Source organism: Semicossyphus pulcher, unplaced genomic scaffold (assembly GCF_022749685.1).
Source record: "Semicossyphus pulcher isolate SPU_LCO1_2020_fin unplaced genomic scaffold, fSemPul1.0.p SCAF_20, whole genome shotgun sequence".
Classification (NCBI taxonomy): Eukaryota; Metazoa; Chordata; class Actinopteri; order Labriformes; family Labridae; genus Semicossyphus; species Semicossyphus pulcher.
Window position 1 is genome coordinate 19,499,672 of NW_027211694.1, and position 21,885 is coordinate 19,521,556.

Below are 21,885 nucleotides of genomic sequence, written 5' to 3' on the forward strand. Positions count from 1 at the left end.
ACCTGTGAGCATATGAAATAGGGAGTATCCTTTAATGTGCTTATACAATCTGATAGTAGTTTAAAGATGAACTAACTGGGAATTGAAAACAGTCAAGAAATCAGGTTGGGCAAATATAATCATTTAATGAAAATGTATTTTATGCTCAAGAAACAAAGTAACATGATAATATTACCTGCCTAATATTGCTTCTACATGTTTGTTAAATTTTCAGATTTAACACCCACATTTTTAGGAATGCAAAGATTTCACAGATGCCTGTTAATTGAATTATGGTCATCCATCATTCTTAATGATCTCTAAAAGGAGAACCTTAGTGATGACCACATTGAACATGCACGGGATGAAATGTTCACATAATTTCAAAACAAACACTGAGAGAACCCAGGTAGTAGCAGTAACTAGGACCTGTGTCTATAACTAATAAAGCATGCTTTAAAATAGGTTAAAGGAGAAAGTGCTAAAGTCTAATACCACTCTCGCTGTGCTACAAGAAAAGCCAGCATGGAGTAAAACTTGGATCCTCTCACACAGACTTGATCATCATTCTGGTGGCCTTCATGGAGTAAGGCGCAAGGGTTTTCCAGGTTTTCCAGTGGAGGCCTGACGCCCAACCTATGTGGTCACCTGCACGATGCCAGTCACCATTCAGACTGGCAGAGCCACAGCGGCTGTACCACCAACCACCACCTCCTGTAAGCGTACACTCCATCTGAGCGATATCACCAAAGATGCATGGGGAGCAACCATCATTGTCACGGTCGCTGGTGCTGAAGCCGTAGTTGTTCTGGTCACGGAGGGCATCACCTTTGGACAAACGTGGAAATATTTAATGAAGTCTGACTTTTAGAAATCAGCGCTTCTCATTGGCCAATGTGATTATATAGAATTTTAAAACAGAAAAAAACTACATGGTTGAAATTCAGTCTCAAATTGTCAGAATTTCAGCGACACTGTTCTTTGCTTTTCAGGTTTGAAATCTTGTAGTTTTGAGTTTGAGTTTTGACAGGGTGAATCTTTTTATTGCAAAAGTTTTGTGGATGTACATTTGCATGCGTATTGATGACTCGTCCATGAGAGCTAAGTTAACAACACCCACTTTAACATCCTGTTTGCATATCCGTACCGTGTCATTAATTGGTGGAGGAGTCTGCCCTCTTTGTAAATAAAACATTTGATTGCACTTTACTTCAGAAATGAGCAGACAAACCTTTCAGAGAGAATGCCTTTGCTTCCAGGACCCAGCAGTTTTTTATTGTCATAATATAATGAACTTCAAATGGAATATGCTGAGTAACATGATACGATTGATAACTCTCATGTTTGTGCAAAGTATTTAGCTAGAGTCAGAGGCAGGGTTGGTGCAGCTTTAGCAGTATTGCAGGCATCGTACTGGACCGCCGGGTTGAAGAAGGAGCTGACCTGTAATCCCGGACATCCACTGGTTGCATAACAGCTGCGCTGTGGTTTGACTCCGCCTCTGCAGCATCGCCGGACAGCTGGAGTACTTACAGAATCATGCGTGATTGTGCGAGATAATACGACATATGTGCTATAAAACAATTACAAACATAAATATAATACACACGTGAGGTTATTGTTGGGGTATTACGGAGTATGTTATATGCATGCAGTCCATGTATGGAGAATATGTACGGAGTACACTGTATATACATAGTATTTTATTCTGAAAATTAACCAGATGTTTCAATGTGGTTTCGGTGTCTGATTTCCTGTCTCACTCGATCTGCTTCGTGCTGAATCGATGCGCAGTGCTCCGGGCTGCAGGAGCTGTGACGCAGCTGAGGTGCAGCGCAGTGGAGCAGGTGGAAGCACGCATCTGGTGGAATTTACCAGTTAGGCAAGCAATGGACAACTCATTTCTTTGACATTCCATCTGTACACAAACATAATTTGCAGTAAAACAACAAGCTAGGCTAACTGAATTTTAGCTCCAACGCCAAATTTCATACACATACATTCATACAGATATGAGTGATATTAGTCTCATTATCAAACTGAAAAAAAGCAGATGAACATATTTCCCAAACTGTGAAACCACGATAACCATAAAAAAATGTAAAGTTGTAAAAGACTCGATGCAATATGAAACACCTCTTGCTCTTTAACCTTTACATTTATGAACCTTTAAATTCAGTTTGAGTAAAATAAACTTTCTGCCCTTTAGCAAGTGAGAGCCCTGAGCTGAGCTGGGTCACCATTCTGGAAGGCTTCATGAACCAGAAAAGAGCCTGCTGAGGACAAAATCGAAGGCCAGAGGCAAGCCGAGCTGGCTCATCAGGCTGCTGCTCTTTATGAAGCAGAGAGAGCAGCAAAGAGGGAACGTTGCTCTTTGGTCTTCTGTCAGAGAGAAGCCGAGGAACATTGTTGCCTGTTATAGAATAACTGCCCTTATTGTTTTCACCTGCTCCCTTGATTGTCTCACCTGTGCCCGATTAGTCTCACCTCCCCAGTGTATTTAGTCCGTGTCTTCCCATGTCCCTGTGCCAGTTCATTGCGTCTATGCTCGTGGAACCCTGGTTACCTGTTGCCTGTGCTCTGTTAGATTTTCCCTCATGGCTCCCATTTCTGTTGGATTATTGGTTGTGCCTTTTGTTTCCTGGACTCTGGCAAGAGGGGGTCAGGTGACGTGGATAATTATTTAAGACAAGCTACCTGTGTAGTGGCAGTGATCACAGCATAAAAGCACCTGTGCACCTACCCTCACTGGTCATAATTTTGATGTTACGAATCCCAGAGCAGCCTTGAGCTGGAGGGATAGTCTCTTCACTCAGAGAACCACGGTTAACCATGTATAACCATCCAATCATTTAATGATTGGAACTTACAGCACAGTGTCAGTCCATCCCGGGACACTCAGAGAGTATTGTAGCATTTGCTGTCAATACTCAATAAACTGTTGATTGCATCAGGTCCTGCCAGTCTGCGGTTTATACTTTGAAGACTTCAATTGTTTTTAAGAAGCATTTTTGATTTGACGGTGTGTCGTGGACCAAACAGTCAAGGCACAAAGGAACAGAGGTTTGAAGCTCAAAAATCAGGATTTTTATTCCAAAGGGGTTCAACAAAAGCAATATTGCTTAAACAAGCAAATTAAAAGAGGTCTACAGAACAGAACTCTACTGAAAAATAACTAAACTAGATGTAAACTCAACCAACAAACCTAACGAAATGGGAACTGAGGGGGACATTTATACAGGCTGACCAAACCAAGACTAAACGTGCAGGGGAGGACAACATACAACATAACTAAACCTGAATACAACGAAACCCTACCCCCCCCCATGCTGTCAGCGCACTTGGTATGGTCCTCCTCCATAAAGCCAGACTCCACCCACAGACACATCTTTTGGCCAAACCAGGAACGAGAGCCAGCAGCCAGGTAACTCAAAGAAAGGAAAAATGAACTAGTATAACTTAATCAAACCAATGACAAAGCTTTGTAAATTTTGTGTTTAATTAATAAAGAAACCATGTAATATATAGAATGCTATTAACCGCATTCTAAACCAAATAATTTGAGAGTGTTTTATGTGTAACTGACTGCAAATTAAAATAAAGATTAAGTTAACATGTGATAATGATGTGTGTGTGTAAGACAACCTTTCACTGTGGGGCTGTGGCCATGTTACTCCAGGAACACACCGGACGCCGAAGCGCCACGAATAGCCGCGAAGCGCCGAGAAGCGGAGCCAGTTTCCTTTCGGCGCCCATGTTAACCGATTGTGTCGTTCACACCAGGCGCGCTGCGGCGCGCACCTCCGCGGCCGGCTCGTGCAAGAAAGAGAGAGACACAAAGTGAACTGGCTATAGGGGGTGCGGGCGGGGTGTCACAACACACACGCAAACAGAGAGAGAGAGCATGATGAAAACATGAAAACAGCTCCAAATGTGAGTAAACGACAGCTGAGGAGCAGAGGCGCTTGTCGACCGGCGCGGAGAAATGCGCGTCTGGTGTTAACGGAAGTGCTCTGGCTCGCGCGCGATTTTCGTTGCGCGGCGCTTCGCAGTGCTTCGGCATCCGGTGTGTTCCCGGCGTTAGAATGACCCGTTCAGCGGCTGGATGATGCAGTGTTCAGGGTGGAAAATGACGGCAAGTTGGTGGTAAGGTGTACCAAAAGACATGTTTATTCAGCCATCAACAAAAACAGCAGCAGTTAACAGGGTCCAACATAACTACGACCGGCAACACAGACAGATGATGTATGGCGCCTTTTATACTGTGCCACCGGTAGACTTGTATTGGACCAACCTATTTGGAGGTGCTCTCCAAAATATTATGGATAAACAAAATGGGCTGCCAAAATAGGTATATATTATACCCCTATCCATAATATTAACAATAAACACAGACCGCTATTGAACACAAAATAAACCCCATTACCCGTACTTACAATAAATATAAATATACACCACACTATTTCACCTCCCCTCTGCCTATCTTAGCCCTTGGTCCCTCCCGGAAATATGCAATGTGATAACTGTACTGTGCAAAGATCGCTAATAAAGTGCAAATACTGCTATCAAAGTGCCAAGTGCCATTAATAATTTAAGTTGTGCCTCTAACCAAACCCAGTGTGCAATATTTACATGGCAACCAAGCCGTCAGTCACCAGTAACAATGGGCTCTTCGTTACAGGCCATCACACGGTGCCAAGGGGGTCAAGGACTCTTATCTGGCCCAGACCTTGATCTTAGCAGACACAACACTCAATTGCAAAGTCCCCCACCCCTGAACCTTTGGCTGTTGGTTAAGTTGAGCCAAATGCTGTGGGGTAAATTGCTTGATATAAATGTAGCTAAAGCTACTTTCAGTACAGAGTGCTCCTAATATTAATACCATAATAACAGCATTGACTTGGAATAAAATCAGTTCACTGTGTGGAGGCAAAGTCTATAATAAAGAAACCTCAGCTGTATTTCAGCCGCTTACACTGAGTGGAGCCTGACAGTGTCTGACAAAACAGCTAAGTCGAGATGGAATATTATATAGCAAATAGGGAGTACACGAGTCATTTATCAAACATGTTAACAGTTTCTTCTTCAAGCTTTAGTGAAGCAATAATGAGATAAGAGTAGCCTATCACTGGGAGTTTTTAAAATACAGTATGCTCATCAAACTCTTCTCAAGGTAGTTTTGCTAATTATTTCTGCCTGAGAAGTGAAGTCAGTCTTTGATAAACACCTAATTATAATAACTATAAACCTGTGCAATGAGAGGGGAACGATGTGTACACTTCTACAACGATGATACAGGCTCACATTAATTTTACCATTACACACTGTAAAAGAAAATAGATTTAAAGAGCAAGCTACTTTGCCTTGTTGCTTTAGCTTAGCTTGCTGCATTTCTCTGGGGGGTAGCTTCAGTGCAGTTAAATGTAATAGAGTAATAGGTGGCTTAGCTCACTACATTTATAGCTTGTCCAACACAGTGTGTTTCACAAGTTTCATCTTTCCATGGTGTTATAAAAAAACAGCCCTCTGACTACGCCTTAAAAAAGAGGCGTAAGCAACCATATGACTGAACGGTTTATTTATGCTTCATTGACTGACTGCCAGGAAATTAAACGAACAGAAAAAAACATCGAGATAAACTGAAGAATCAAACTAAGATTTCATCACTGTGTTCTCTCGGGATAAATCCGTGCTAAGGTAAGACTCATAATATTCCTTTGAGTTTCATTTTATGAACATTGTGGAAACGAAATGTTTCCAACAACCCTTCTCGTGTATGTGTATACTTTTTAGTTTTTCTGTACCAATTTGCTGCTTTGTACTGCTCCAATACATTTCAGAAGGAAAATCGTAATTTGTGCTCCATTACATTTACTGGGTTGGTTTGTTGATACTTAATAATTAATGTTATATCTGTTTATGTACCATAAGTTTAATAAATCTTCAAAAAATAGTCCTGCATTAAAAATGTTATTGAAATAAAGAAGTATTGGCGTCAAAATATACTTAAAATACCAAAAATAAAAGCAGTCATAAAACAAAATGATCCATTTAAACTGTTTATATTATAGTGTATTTTTGTATTGTATTGATGCATTGATTTTGGGAAGCTACTAAAGACAAGGCTAATTAGAACTACTTAATGTATATGATCTTCAGCGATACATCCTTATTTATTTGTAGATTGTCTTTTGTATTTATCTTAACCTGCAAAGTAACTGAAACTTAAAAATGAATTTTGATGAATAAAAAGTACAGTTTTTAAAATCTGAAGTGTAGAAGTTTAAAGAAACAATTGGAAACACCTGAAGAACAAGAAAGTATAATTAATGACCTTAATGCCTGTATTTGTAGCCAGACTGCAGAAAACGTAACTCTAACTCTTGTAAAACCTGTAATACAAACTCCTGATAGTGACCTGACATTCCAGCCTGACTATTTCCTTTGTTGTCCTCGCTGAGGTGCAAGCATGCCAAACTTCGTCTCGTCTCTGTGTTATCACATGACATCATGTGCCTAACTGAAAGTGTCGATGGGACGTTTTGGTAATATGTGTTTTCATTTTTGTTTCCTCAAAAGTCAAGAGAACAACACTGCTAGACAACAGCAAAAATGTCCCCATAGAGCTTAATGGATCCGGCATTATGTTACCATAACATAGTGCAGGAAATTTAAGGGCATTAGGGCAGAGGGGAAAAAGGAGGCCAATGTTAAAATCAACATCTTTCTTACACATTATTACAAAGACAATCTTTACACAATCAGAATAACTATATATCACCCCGCTCTGAAAAAAAGATAATGGCCTCGGCCATTTCCTAATATATAAGCAAACACACAAAGAGGGCCGTTCATATGGACTGTAACAATTAAGTTTTTATTTTAAGCTTAACTAGGAGTGAGTTACCAATTAGTTTTTTGTTGTATGTTTTAATTCAGAACCAGAGGAGGACTGATCCCCAAACATGGAGGTCAAAGGTTGTATAAGACACAAGTTCTGCAAAAACCTTCCAAAGTGCTGCTTCCTCTTCCTGGCTGTGTTTGTCTTCATCTTTATTCTTGGTTACCTGGACCTACTGAAGGTGAGAACTTGGTTTTCCTGGGAACACTTTAAAAGTGGACCCTGTATGAAATGTTGAATATTGGTCAGATTTCAGGCTACTCTTTTTAACTGTCTTTTAATGTGTCTCAGATAACGGTCACGTTTATGTTGCAAATAAATGCAATATGAGTTTCTGGGTAATTTTCTTAAAAAAATCTTTTGTTGCAATTTTAAAACCATCGCTGTGTTCCAAACTACTGGTTCCCATTTCTTCCCACTGAAGACACAAAATAAACAAATAGGTGACAAATATTGAAACTATTTACTTAAACCAAATGATGCCCAAAACACACTTCAGTCAAGTCAAGTCAAATGTATTTGTATAGCACATTAAAACAATGTGAGCTGACCAAAGTGCTTCACAGGCAGTGGCAGATAAAACTGTAAAAACACACAACAAATGATCACAAACAAATATAAAAATGAAATAAAAAATAAGAGTTCTGATAAATATGAGAGAGCCGATCCATGAAATGACTTCATAACAAGAAATACAATTTTAAAAATGAAATCAAAAATTGACAGGGAGCCAGTAGAGGGAGGCGAGTACGGGGGAGTAATGCTCAGGCTTTTATGTACCTGTTAAAGATCTGGCAGGTTTTATGCAGAGGTTTTTACACATGTTGACAGTGGGCCAAGTTCATGACAGATCTGACTGGTGGAGTCAGAAGGGCCAAACAGAACTACTTCAGTAGTTTGGGATAACTAAATGCGATTTCTGTTGGACTTTAAGATACTCGTGAATTTGAATTTACTCTATTTGATAGAAACAATAAAATTTAACATAGTTCCAGTACAGAGCACGAAACTGATGTGTTGCATGAAGAGTTTATAGCCTTAGCTAATTTGAACTTTTGTCCCTAGTTGGGCCTTTTCATACACAGTGTCATAAAAAAATAAAGCAGTCAGTATCATAAAAACACATAAAACTACGGATTTGAAAGTACAGTTAAAAGTATCTGGAGGATATATTTAAATATGACTTTTGTAGCGTGGTATCAGGATAGGCCTGATCCAGGCCTGACCTGGTCATTTGACCCCACCAGGAAGAGAGCTAGACCACTAGCTCTGTTCTGGGGACCAATAAAGTAAAGATTGTGTCCACAGGGGAAACTTTATAACTCTTCGTCTGCAGGACCAACATTCCACAGACACCAGATGAAGGACGTCACCTGATAAACCATGGGATTACAGTCGGTTAATGTTTGTCTTAGTTGATTAGCTGTGGGGAAATAAGGAACCACCGGCTTTGATCCAGGGACGGTGCTGAAGACCTCGCGTGTCCCTATTGCTCCAGCATTAGATCTGATTAGATCTGACTGCTCAAAATACAGACTCTAGTTCTCCCGGTGCTCAAGCCCCGGTGCTCAGACAGAATCTCAGTCCCGAATCCAGAAGACGCATTCAGCCTCCATCCGGCTCAGGCCGCAATGCGGGGCTGACCGGCACGTCATCATCTAGAGAGACCGAACCGGCCGTGCGGTGCCGCTCCGAGGGAACCCGGGTACAAACCCCAGCATCAGCACCGAACCACTCCGACCTGACGCTCTCCACACGCCTCATCAGCAACGCGGTTGACCCTCCTCACCCTCCGAGGAGGTCTAACTTTGGTTTTACTGTATATTGGGGTTGATGCTTTAGTCACAGATTTGTTAGGAAGGTTAGTATAAGGTTTTAGGCGATATACCTCCTAATATCTCAGCTGCTACACTTCACTCCTTTGAACAGGTTTCAATCCATCTTTCATCATATTCATCCTGTTTGTCATTTCACGTTCATCACCATATTTAGTTATCTCATGTATGTTTAGTAGTATTAGTCAATAAATTCTTCATTTATAAAGTACTGATTCAAGTGTCTTTGTGTGTGTGAAGTACTAAGCCTCTGTACACCGCGAAACGAACTCAATTCTAACCTGTAGCAACTTTCAGATTATGAGACTGAATTAAATAATTAGGTAATTAATTATACGTTTTCCCTGTTTTGTCAAGATTGGGTGGTGCCCCGTTAAATACCTATGATAGGTTAAGTCTTTTAATTAACTTTAAAGTTAACTTCTCGTCAATATAGAGTGCAGGCATTCTATGACGAGTCTAATTAATTATTAAATAATTAATCGACCGATTTACGCTACACTTTTGATTCTGCATCTAACTGCCCTGTTGTGTTCAAAGCTTATAATCCTTCCTGAACTATTTGCGTTACTTTACCTCAATCTCCCACGCTGTGATCTGCAAAGATTCATTGGGGGAATCAGTGAGATGTACTGGCTTTACTTAATGCTCCCCTGATCGTCACAAAAACAAAGTGCCCAGTCTTTCTGCAGTGCAAAAAGGTGCAAAGTGCAAATAGCAGATTTGTTCACACCTGGCGTCCATATTGTATTAGTAGCACTTGTGGGCCTCTTGGACTTAAAATGGGGTGTGGTAAGATGCACCAACCACTGTTGGTGCTATGCCATAAGAAAGCGATTATATATGATTAATGTTATACGCAAAATACATCTTTGATTAATTAAGAGACTAAATATGTGCTTTACTGTGTGCCCAGATTTTGCGCCATATAACAAGCAAAAGTGGAGCAGGTCCTAAATGCACCTGCGCCATGACCTACAAAGAACAAGAACTATTTAAGAGTGAATTCCAGCAGCTTACAACTAACAGATCAACGATTGTTACCATCCATAAATATTGTGTCATTTTGTTGTGTAGAGCAGAAAAAAATGTCCTTCTTGTCCTTTTTGTTTTATTTAGTTCATTTGCTTTTCTTACATTTGTTTAAGGCATCTTTGTCACAATCTTTCTGTCTCAACCCCCTGCCAGTTAAAGTATGAAGAAATCTCCACCATCAACCTCCAGGGAGCTACCACTGATCCTCAGAAGCATCATGGCTTCTGCACCTTCCAGCCACTGTCCTCTACAGACGCTGTAGAGGAACGCCTCATATTAGACTTGATTGCTTGGCCAGAAACTCCACTTTTGCCAGCTCCTCTTCCACTGAAGCAGACAAGTGATCCTGCCCACAGCACCTTCACCATTCTCCCAGGGAAGAGGGAGGGGGGGCAGTGGCATGTAGGGGATCAGCTGGAGGTTATGATCAAAATATACGACTTCCAAGGTCAAGCCAAGAAGTCTGGAGGAGATGTCTTAATTGCACGGTTGCACAACAAGACACTTGGAGCAGGTGTGGCCGGGCAAGTGGTGGATCACCTCAATGGCTCCTACTCTGCTGTATTCTCTTTACTCTGGGAAGGAAGTGCACAGGTTGAGGTAATGCTAAAGGCTATCTTTTTAAATGTAATTGTTCTATAGGTGTTTAAAATATGTTATATAAACCTCTCCCCACTGACTTACTGTTGCTAACAAGTGTCAACTTCCAGAACCAATAAATTAAGTCATTGTGGAAGTGCCAAAAACTGCAGTACCTTTAATAACCACTGGAGGCTGCCTCTAATAGTGAGCCAATTTCCACTGATCTCCATGTTAAATGCCCAACTTTACTACCCAAATAAACATGTTTACAGCTTGGTTCTTATGTTTTTAGACTCTTGACGATATTTCTTTAAACCATAGAAACTTAAAACAGGGTTTTAATATTTAGGCTTTAATTAAGAGTATTCTTGTTTTTATTTTTATCAATCAATTAATTGGCTAGTTGTGTAGTTAATGCACTATATGACTGCCCAAGAAGTCCTTGCTCCATATTTTTTGGTGAGTGAATATCTAGTATAATTTTATTCAACTGTTAGCACTTACTAGCAGGTAACTGTGTCTGCACTTGCTTTACCTGGCTTGTTAGCTAGTCGAGTGTTTGTCACTGATTGATTTGTGGTGCCCGTACATAAATGTCAGGATTGTTTTTTGTCACTTAGAATGGCTGGCTGTAGTGGTAAGAGGACCAGTTGTACTCGCTAACAAGAGGGTGCCAGGTTAATTTCTGTTGTGTTGAAGAACGTGCGGACCGCATCTCCAATTTACACACTTTACTTTATTGTGCTCTGCAAATCACAACTCTGAAAAACCTCCTGATTTTTACAACACTTGTTTCTGGCAGACTGTCGTAACTGCCATTAAACTACAGCCACGACCGGTGCCGATGTGGCTCATACACAACAATTTCATTCTGTGCTTAACTATTTAGTTTGCTAATCTATGAATTAGCCTTGGGCAGACAGTTTGTAATATAACTGTGATAACTCCTCGCTCCTCTCTACTGACTCAAAGAAACAACAAAAAAAACAATTCTCCTTCTTATTTCTAATCACCAGCTGTAGTTTTTCTCACCTTAAAACTGTCAGTAGCACGTTAACAACTGTTGCTAGCTTCATGTAGCTAATCAGTAAACATTTGCTCTATGAAGTAAGCTGCCGGGTAACTTGACATGACTGAGTGAAAACTCTGGTTCTCTGTACTATCAGGTGACGCTGGTTCACCCTAGTGAGGCTGTCACAGTGCTGCGCAGGCTGAACAAAGAAGAGCCTGATAGGGTTTCCTTCAAGAGCCTCTTCCGCTCAGGCTCAATTTCTCAAACTACCATCTGTAACGTCTGCCTACGTGAAACCGGGCAGCCACTGTGCAACTTCACGGACCTCCGGACGGGTGAGCCTTGGTTCTGCTACAAGCCAAAACAGCTGAGCTGTGATGACAGGATTAACCATGTGAAAGGAGACACCAAAGAACTCCAAACACTCAAGGCCACAGAGGATAAGCTTTTCCAAAGGTGAGGGAGGAGAGAGAAAAAAGTTAATTTAGTTTCAATTATAATACATATTTATATATATATATATATATATATATATATATACAGTAGAGCTAACTATGTTTCTTCTTGGTGTAATATGTCAAGTTTGTAACAACAGGCAGTAAAGATTGAGTCTAAAGATGTTACCAGAGTAAGAATAACAAAAAACAGTCTGAATCAATTCGTTGACTTATATTAACAAAGTAGACAGCGTATCTTCAAAGTCCAACTAAGGAAGCAGAATTATTGAATGTTAAAGCATTTTCTTCTGATAAATAACATGACGTTGGTTTTACATGTTGAATGTGTGTATGAGATACTTTATTATGTGAGCTTTTCTTCAGGGGTGTCAACATGAAAGTCTTCATTAAGGCTTCAGGACCTGCTAATGTCGCTGTTTTGCCTCAAAGGAAAGGTAAAGCAGGATCTTTCCTACCTTCACCATTACCTATGATAACAATTCATAACCTTGTGTGCTTAAGACCATGAAAGTAAAAGTGTCTGGAAAAATCGCACACAACCTAGCTCTGTATTGACGCCAGAGCAAAGTGTTGGCAGAAAAGAGTCGCTGTCTATGTAGTTGCTCCGGAGTAATGATATCCCATAAAAGGCTCATTAAACCATAAAAACACAGCTCAAGAGCTAGAACTTTTTATTACAAGTTAACAACTGCCAATGTTCTGCTTAAATGATGAACATTTTCATGTTAGTTTCAGTGGCTGTTTTTAGTAGATACACTAGAATCCAAGGCAGTCAAAATGGATCTCTTATTTTAGCGTTTGCATTGTTATTATTTCTGGAAGACCATACTCAAAGGTTGGTGTGTGATGTTAAGTCAGTTAAGGTTTTGATCCCTGAAAAGGCAACTTTTGTAACTAATAAGGCTGATAGTGTTCCATATTTTCCCTTTTGTCTAAACAAGTCACAGGAAAAGAAGAAAACCAAGAATGGGCTGATTGTACTTTGCATTGCCTTTGTAGCCAAAGTGCTAATTTATTTCAAAACTACTAAATTAGAGTTGATCACAGTAAGAACCACATACATGTTTTTATCTGCAGCTGTACAAAGTCCAATAAATGCACAATATTTGAGTATTGCTTAAACTGAACCTCATTAGATCAGACAGGCATTTACAATCAGTAAAATATAAAATAACTCTTCCCACATCCTTTTCTCTCAGGTCAACCTGAGGACAAGGAAAGCATTGGGAAGTCTGGAGTTTCTGGCTATTACTACCAGGGTGTGTGGAGAGCACTTGGTAGAATCAAAGTTCGCCAATTCAACACCACCTCTGCCGTCAATCAGTGTCTGAAAGGCAAGATTGTCCACCTGTATGGAGACTCCACCATCAGGCAGTGGTTTGAATACCTCGATGCTTTCCTACCAGGTAGCTGATCCACAGGGATTTCTGGCAACAGTTTTATTTTGTTTACACCTCTGCTTAACCTCTCCCCTCTGTACTTTTTTCAGATGCCAAGGAGTTCAACCTGTACAGCATGAGACAAGCAGGACCTTTCATGTTGTTGGACAAAGCAAACCAATTCTTGGCAACATACCGCTGCCACGGTCTTCCTCTTCGTTCTTACACCATGTCAAGCAGCGCGCTGCATTACATTGCCAATGAAATAGATGGGTTAACTGGCGGTGACAACACTGTCATAGTTTTTGGCGTCTGGGCTCACTTCGGTACTTTCCCAGTTGAGCTCTACATCCGACGGCTTCAGAGCATCCGCAGGGCAGTGGTGCGTTTGCTGAACAGGTCTCCAGGTACTCTGGTTGTCATCAGGACTCCAAACCCTAAAACTTTGACACTTAGTTCGGCGCTTATCAACAGTGACTGGTACTCCCTACAGGAAGACAAGGTCCTCAGAGCCATGTTTAAAGGACTTAATGTTCATCTGGTGGACGCCTGGGAGATGACTCTGGCTCACCACCTGCCACATTTGCTTCATCCACAACCTCCCATTATTAAGAATATGATTGATGTTCTCTTGACCTACGTGTGCCCCCAAAAAGGCAGCTAGATGTGGATTTGGTCAATGACAGACTTTTGGGAAATTCAGCCAACACCCATTTGCTTGAATTTCTCCCACACGTTTTTTTGTTCTCCTGTGTTTCTACTAAGTGCTGGATTTTCCTTCAGCAGTCCATGCATAGACTAAGTAGGTATGATTATTTTATTTTAGTGACGGAACAGGGCTGAAAACAGCTCCAAGTTAACTTGGCTTTCATAAAAAACAGTGGTGAATGCTTGTTACGTTCCCTTCTCCTTCTGACTGCTGCGCACCTGAGTGCAATGAGCACTAGGGTTGGGTATCGTTTTGCTAGGGTATTGATTTTAACGATTCTGCTTCAGATTCTGCTTATCGATTCCGGTTCTTAAAGCCCCTGGAAACCCAAATCCACAAAATCCTTCTCAATTTAAAGTCTTATGTACATACTTGTAAGCATGTTAAAAGTTTCAGAAATGACTTTTAATCCAAACTGGAGTTATTGTCATTCTTACTTTGTTAACTTCCCTGACGCTGGGGTTAAATTGGGTGTGGTCAGTGAAGATATTTATTTATTCGTCATAAATTTACTCGAACCAATCGTGAAATGATCAACAGCAGTTCACACTAACACTTCTGGGCTCGCGATCAATCCCTCTCTCTGAGTCTGCGCTAACTCGTGTCCACATACCTTGAACATCTCTGCACATACCTGTTGCAGTTATATACCTAAGGATCGCCTTTTTTCCCCATCATGCCTGTGTCTGCTGTCCCCGGGTGCACATCCACCACCTGAGATGACAACGTGTCATTCTTTTATTTTCTAAATGGGGCGGACTTGGAGAAGCAGCAGTGTTTCCGCTACATACATTTAATGAATTGTTGCAGCCGCTGCTTCAGAAGTTGTAATTGAACGACTCTTTGGAGATTTCCACTGCAAATCAATGATCGTCCATCCTCTCCTCATTGAGGAAGAGCACTGAAACAGTGAACTCGTGAAGTCTTGGCAACCACATAAACAACAGCGGAACCAGTTTACTTCTAACAGCAAAAGAGGGTCCGCTCCACATTGCTGACATCGGCATACATACGCAGTTCTAATACGCAATGTAAACAATCCACGTGCCCATATCAGCTGTGCGCTCAGTATCAAACTTTCAGCTCCCTGGCGATCTCCCTCCAGCAAGCTGCACAATATTATACTGAAATGAGGAGATATTGTCTGTCTAACTCCGTACGTCCCTACTGTAAATACATTGATTGTCACGCTTTATAAAGCTTATAAAAGGAGATGTCATTTGGTAACGATCGATCGTTTAGATCACTCCGTCATTAATAACGTCCCTCGTGCACACGCGACTCACGTGCTGTGAGAACTGAATTGTGAAAGAGAAAATATGTAACTTTTGTGACTTAATTAAACAGACTGCTGATGAAGACAGTCAACACAGCAGACAGAGAGACAGACAGAAGCGGGGGCGGGGGGGTTGAGCCGGGCCAGTAGTGGTGCAGGGAGCAGACGTGCAGGTGTGTTGGGGGACTGAAGCAAAGTGATCAGATTAAAGTAGTTTGTGAATTAAAACTTAATGAGGTGAAGAAGAAAGTACAATTAAAGTGTGGAAGTAAGAAATAACCGTCTAGAAAGAGGGTAAGTCTACATGTTATGTGCTTCTCACAGAAATCATTGATATATGAGATTAATTGAAATCAATTAATTACAAAGCCTGTAATTAATTAGATTAATTTTTTGAATCACCTGACAGCAATAGTTTTGATATGATGTGCACATGCGCACCTGGGTGGTACAACACCCTCTACCCTGCTGCTGAAAAAAATCCTAGAGGAAACACTGCTTTCCCATGCGCCATTGTTGTGTTGCCAGTTGCCATGAGAACTCAGACCCCGGCAGGTGTCAATCAACACGGGAGCTGCCACGCCTACACAGTCCTGAGAAATTGTCTGCACGGCCAAACGAGCTGTTTTTCAAGAAGATTTTCTAGTGGTTCTGAACGTTTATTTGCACTCAGATTTTTGTGGATGCTTTATGACACACTCACAACTGATATCATATATGCATTTTTGCTATTTCAAGCTGAGTTTCCAGGGGCTTTAACGATTCTCGATTCCAATTCTTTGAAGTGCAGGTTCAAAACAGGTCACTTGAATATTTGAATGAGGCTTTGAATCCTGCATTTGTTTTTTACTACATATAATATTTTCAAGGATGTGGTTGACCCAAAATGATTCTGAAATGAAATTCCTGTTGGTCAATTCCATTATGCATCGTAATAAGACTTTAAAACACATCATACTATAATACAAAAAAATGTGAAGCAGACTCGCAGCACAAAGACGGGTAGAGTTGCTGCGCAAGAGCACAGAGGGAGGGAGGGAGGGATCGGGTGAGTACAGACTGAAGTGATGACATGATATAAAATTGCCTGATGCACCTCTACATCTCTGTGTTTATCAGTGAAATTTATTAACTACACAGCATATGGACATATGACAGCATGTGGAGAGGTAGCTTATACTTTATAGTAACTGTGCACGGAATAGGTTCGGGTCGGGTCCGGCATTTCTCGGTTGTGCAAAGTTCAGGTCCCAGCTTTCAAATGATAGACATGTCCGGTTCGGTTCCGGATCACACAATATCGGGTCTCTTAGGGTTCGGGCACGAAATTTTGGACCTGTGAAGACCTCTTCTTTAGAGGAGCGAGGCCTTGCACGTTTTTTTCTTCAAAGACTTGACTTGAGAATTGTTAAGAACCGGAATCAGTAAGCAGAATCAGAATCCATAAAATCCAAACGATACCCAACCCTAATAATAATCTCATTTACAGCATGTGGAGATGTAGTTTATCCTTTATAAAGCTGGTTCACAGAAATACAGGACAGATCGCAACCCTATTGAGTCAGGGGCAGAGCATGAGAAACACACACAGATAGGTGTCATCACTGCGCTGCATGATTACAGTATTGCCGCTGTCTCTCCCTCTAGTCCAGTGATCGTCAACTGGCAGCCCGCGGGCCACATCCGGCCTGCCAAAGCTTCCCATACGGCCCGCAAAATAATACCTGGGTTTCTGTTATCCGGTAATTGCCGTTTTTTTACTGGTTAGACTTAGGTGAGACTTAAATAAAAGGGTGTTAAAATGAGAGTGTCATCCGTGATCAGGCAGTAAGTTGATAGACAGGTTTCGTTCTGTCAGACAAGTCCTGTTGGAAAGAATTAAAGAGCTCTCCCCTCAGCTGCAGCATGTGTTGGACAGAAATGCGGCGCTGTCCCCGCCCTGCAGGTGCTGATTGAGCTCAGATTTTGTGCCAGTAGGGCCTTTGAAAAACAAAAGAGGGAGATAAGAAAAATGTACATTGGACAACTGCATGCTTAATTATTTATGTTGCCTCATCTTCATTGCTTGGTAACAGTCACCGCTTTTCGAGTGTTCGCGTGGACGCACATCATGAGACCGGGCGCAGCTACGATCGGCGCCAGTTAGACTTGCTGCACTCCATATGAATTCCAATCAAGAAGTTGGTCATAGCTATGTCTGACGTAAGAGATTAGACCTATTTTTTATGCCCAGCTGGTGCACTGGGCTCCTGTGAACTGTAGACGGGAGTCCTTGTTAACAGTGACGGACAGACAGAGTGATGGCTGTCTCATGCACGACTCCTCCGCAGGTTGAAAGTGCAACATTAGGCGTATCATATATTAATTTTTGAACAAAATTATAGTTCAGTCAAACAACTCACGTTGTTTTAGTTTGAAATGTTTATTGCAGCAGAACATAGCTTGTTTGGCGTCTAGGCTCCGACCTCATCACTCCTCGCTGATTTATTCTACATGCAGAAATTGAGGAGTGATGAGATAATATCTTAAACCCCCCAAAACTGCAGATATGCGGAGCCTGACACTAAAGCTGTGAGGATCTTCTATGTGCTGGCCTAGGCACCCCGCCTTGTGGCCATTCCTCATAAGCACCGCGGCTACATGAGAAATATACTACCTAGTGAACCTCTATGTGTGAGACTAGGCACCTGCCTTGTGGCCATTCCCCATAAGCACCGCGGCTACATGAGGAATATACTACCTAGTGACAGTGCTAAGTTTGGGCCTCAGACCCCGCCTAGTGGCAATTCTCATGAGCACCGCGCTGCATGATAAATATAATTCCTAGAGAAAATTGTTATCCTACCAGCATATTAGCAATTGTTAGTAAAGATATGACTGCTCTAAACCCAGCAAACCACCTGAAATGCAATGACTGAATTATGCAGCAAAGCTGTTACAGATATTAGTCAAGCATCAAGGACTGTAGGAACTTTGGGCAGCCAAGATTTCCTTATTGGGGCAGGCCACAGCTCAGGTATAGATCGTACAGCTTTCGGGGGAACCAGGATCTCGTCGTTTCTTTGCAACCATCAATGAAGGGGGTAGCCAACCCAAGGGTCAGGGAGCGGTGACATTGGAATTTCATCATGGAAGAAAAGGTCAGAAAGAGGCGTTAAACGACAAAGCACAGAAGAAAAAGGGGCTCCTGAGGAATTAAGGTATTTACACATACCCTTTAGTAACCTCTTGCTAGGAACTCATCTACGACTTCTAGGTCTTTAGACTGCAGGTTTGACAGCATAGACTTGCTAAAATCCTTACTCTAAGCCAGTGATGATGAGCAGATAATATTTGACCGTAATTTCACCCATTTGTCAGGAACATTGAAAACTTCCAGGACACGTGGACCGGCACAGATTCATTTCTAACGGAAACCCTGCTAATTAGGCCTAAATATTATTTTTTTTATTTTTTGAGAGTTTGGCCCCCACAGTGTCTGTTTAGAAAAAATCTGGCCATTGGACAAATCTAGTTGATGACCCCTGCCCTAGTCGTTTCAGGATTGTCCCGTATTAAAAACTTAGATACAGTTTGCTTACCACCCACTTAATTTCTCTGTAAAGAAACAGAGAGATAGAGAAAGAGACATATTGAATTGAAGGTGGCTTAGGGCTGACCCGCATGCTTCAAAGCTTCAGTCGTTGCCATGGTAATAGACGGTAAAAATCAGAATTCAGTTATTTTTTTCCTTTTTAACCACAGACGTCAGAGCATGAGAAACACACAGATCTGTGTTAGCTCTGCTCCTCTTCTGTCTTTGGCTCAATAAGATCGAATCAATAATATAAAAATAAATCCGTATAGCAACCAGACATGGAGGCTATGGTGATTTCAGAAGGTTAACTTGGGCGGGGGGGTGGGACATTCAACTGTTTTGAGCACCCACCGGTAGAAACATAAATCGGCGCCTATGCGCACAGGGCCTCACACACCCCCTGCGACTGCTCGGCCTGAGTGAAATTTGTTTGATTGCTTGGTTTTGTTGTGGGAGTTTGTTGTTTTAGTTTGGGCTGAAGATCTCTGGTAGTCCTGTCATGAGTTTCTAGTTTAGTTCTGGTTTTGTCTTGTATTTCTGTGTTCAGTTATTATTGTTTCACATTGTCACTTTGTCTAATGTCATGAGTTCTCGTCGTTTAGTTTTGTATTTAGTTTATTCTGTGTTCTTGTCAGTAGTTAGTCTTGTTTAGTTTAGTATTTCACTTGTGTCTCTTTGGTTAGATCATTTCCTGTTTTACTTTGTCACCTTGTCTCTCGTGTTGATCCACTTCCTGCCTTTGTGTTTCCTGCTTGTTTGATTGTTTTCCCCTGCCCTTGATTGTCTCACCTGTGTCTGATTAGCCTCACCTCCTAGGTTTATTTAGTCTTTGTGCTCCCCTGTCTCTGTGCTGGTTCATTGTCTTTGTCTGTGAAAACCCTACACATGTCTTCCTGTGTTTGCCGATGTATCATTTGGGATTTGGGATTTTGGATTACCCGGCTCCTTGTGGTTTTGCCTGTTTTTGTTGGCTCTTCAGTTGGATTTTTGTTTTATTAAATCATTTAATTCTGGGTCCTCACCTTTTTGGGAACAATGAACCCTGACAAGTCCAGTTTTTCGTCTTTTGTTTTATGTTAGTCTTCCTGGTTATAGTTAGTTTAGGGGGATGTGCTGGGAGCGACAGTCCATCGCATGGCTGACCCAGCATCTTCCCATCTTTTGTTCATTTCCACGTTTGTTTTTCATTAGTTCATTCATGATATTATTGAACATTTTTGGGTTGAATAAAGCCTGTGGGTTTAAATGTTTATTATACTGTTTTATTTTAATTCTTATGAGAAATTGTCCCCACCAGTAAACTCACACCACTCCACTTGTTATGTAAATGTGGTTCTGTTTAAAGAAATTAAAGAATAACAGTGTACGCTTAATTACACATCCATTGACATCAGTTATTACAAGGTGTATCAAGAATCAAACAACAATCTCTACGCTTGCCAGTTACATATCCATCTTAGTCTTAATGAATAGGCTTAGGCTATACAGTGGCTAAACAGTAGGTGGCTGCATATGACCAGAAACAAGGGAAATAGCATGAAGCCAATTTGCTTGCTAGCATGTGGAAACATCCACTGAAACATTACAAACCATAAAGAATTATATTCAGTACTTACATTTAGCTGCACGCACACATAAACAACAAGCAGCAACTAATAACTTGACTGGAAAAGAAAGCTCCAAAGCTCAACTCATACTGTAGTCTTTCCCTCTAGTCCTCTGACGATCTCTGGTCTTCACTCAGCAGTCGTCGAGTGGAGAGAGCGGGAAAAACTATTAGTCCCGAAAATGTAGCGACATGATTGGTCATCAGGGTGCTTGACTGGCACGTGAATGGGCCAATCAGCATAGGAGAAACATGGGCTCTACGATTAATAGGAGTTGGAGAGGGGTGCCTTTTCCACAGTCATTATTTGTTTCGTTTCGTTTCAGGCACCCAGTTAAAAAGAAAAAAGAAGCCTAAAGATGAGAGCAAGAAGGCTTTCTGTTAAGTGATAGTATGAGAAGCTAGCAATCAATGAAATTTGAGGGAACCTTCGGGACATTTTTTTCATAGAGCTGAGTTCCTATGCAGGGACAGGAAGCGATGAATAAGGGAAGAGTGGACTTCACCGCTACATATATGCGTCCAACTATTGGGTGATAAAAGATCAGGGGTCTCATTAGTGAAAGAGTGCGTAGAATCCTAAATACTAAAAGTGTACCTACGGAGGAAACCCGGAAATGGCGTGCGCCAAAAATAATGCTAATAATTCATAATCCCCTTGGAAATGTGCGCACATGAATTAGCCACTTATTGCACCCTCTACACGCCAACATTACACCATAAATGGTCAATGCAAAGCACCTCGTGAATGGAAATGCATAGAAATTAGTGGGCTGACAGAAGGTTGTTTACGGTGAATCACAGAAACAACTGAGAGGAAGCCGAAGGAAATGAGCTTCAGGTGCTTGTGACTGAGGTGGAGTTCAGAAAGCATGTGTTGTTTCTAGGACACAAAAGAAAGAAAAAAGAAAAATCAGCGAGTGACAGCAAGTTGTTACTGCATTCACGTAGTTCACCAGCAGTGCCAGTTTATCCATCAGCAGCATTACTGCTGTAAATATGTTTACAAAAACCACATCAATTACTTCATTTTATGACAGAAAGTCAATCCAAGGTCTCCACGCTCCAGGATATTATTTAATAGAAGTTTGATCACTGAAAGTCAAGCTTTTTAATTTATGTAGTTTAGTTATGATGAACTAGTGTCCTGCCTATAGTCAAACCACCTCTACAAGTGGCTGAAAAGGATGCATGTTGGTGACATATTCCCGCCACAAGGTGGTGCCATTGGGCATGGCAAAGCTGATGTGTGAGTCTAAAACTGAAATGCATGAAGTGGAATTCCAGACATTAGAAGTAAACCTTCAAGCTATCTCAGGAGAAGATTCTTGCACACCAATGGATCTAATAAAAAAGAATCTACAAGGTGGACAACAAAGAGGAAAAGGACATCCAAAGGGAATACAAAGATGTGTTCACAGGTTTGGGGTGTGTACCTGGACAGCCTCACATTCAGGTTGATCCAGCCGTAGCTCCAGTTATTCACCCACCCAGAAAGGTGCCTTTAGCACTGAAAGACAAAATCAAATGTGAACT

General features: G+C 41.3%; 1 protein-coding gene across 1 annotated transcript; it reads left to right on the plus strand.

Moving 5' to 3' along the window:
* The first annotated feature begins 9,978 nt into the window (after positions 1-9,978).
* Positions 9,979-13,845, plus strand: LOC138599861 (NXPE family member 3-like). Its single transcript, XM_069671616.1, has 5 exons — positions 9,979-10,350; positions 11,499-11,800; positions 12,166-12,236; positions 13,002-13,208; positions 13,292-13,845. Exons 1-5 carry the CDS (start codon positions 10,174-10,176, stop codon positions 13,843-13,845), a joined length of 1,311 nt encoding a protein of 436 aa, XP_069527717.1. The 5' UTR covers positions 9,979-10,173.
* Positions 13,846-21,885: the final 8,040 nt, after the last annotated feature.

Bases quoted from the DNA above. Each gene is read 5' to 3' on its own strand.
- LOC138599861 (XM_069671616.1), top strand. From the start codon at position 10,174: ATGATCAAAATATACGACTTCCAAGGTCAAGCCAAGAAGTCTGGAGGA. The intron at 11,801-12,165 runs GTGAGGGAGGAG...GCTTTTCTTCAG, and splicing joins GAGGATAAGCTTTTCCAAAG to GGGTGTCAACATGAAAGTCT. The intron at 12,237-13,001 runs GTAAAGCAGGAT...CTTTTCTCTCAG, and splicing joins TGTTTTGCCTCAAAGGAAAG to GTCAACCTGAGGACAAGGAA.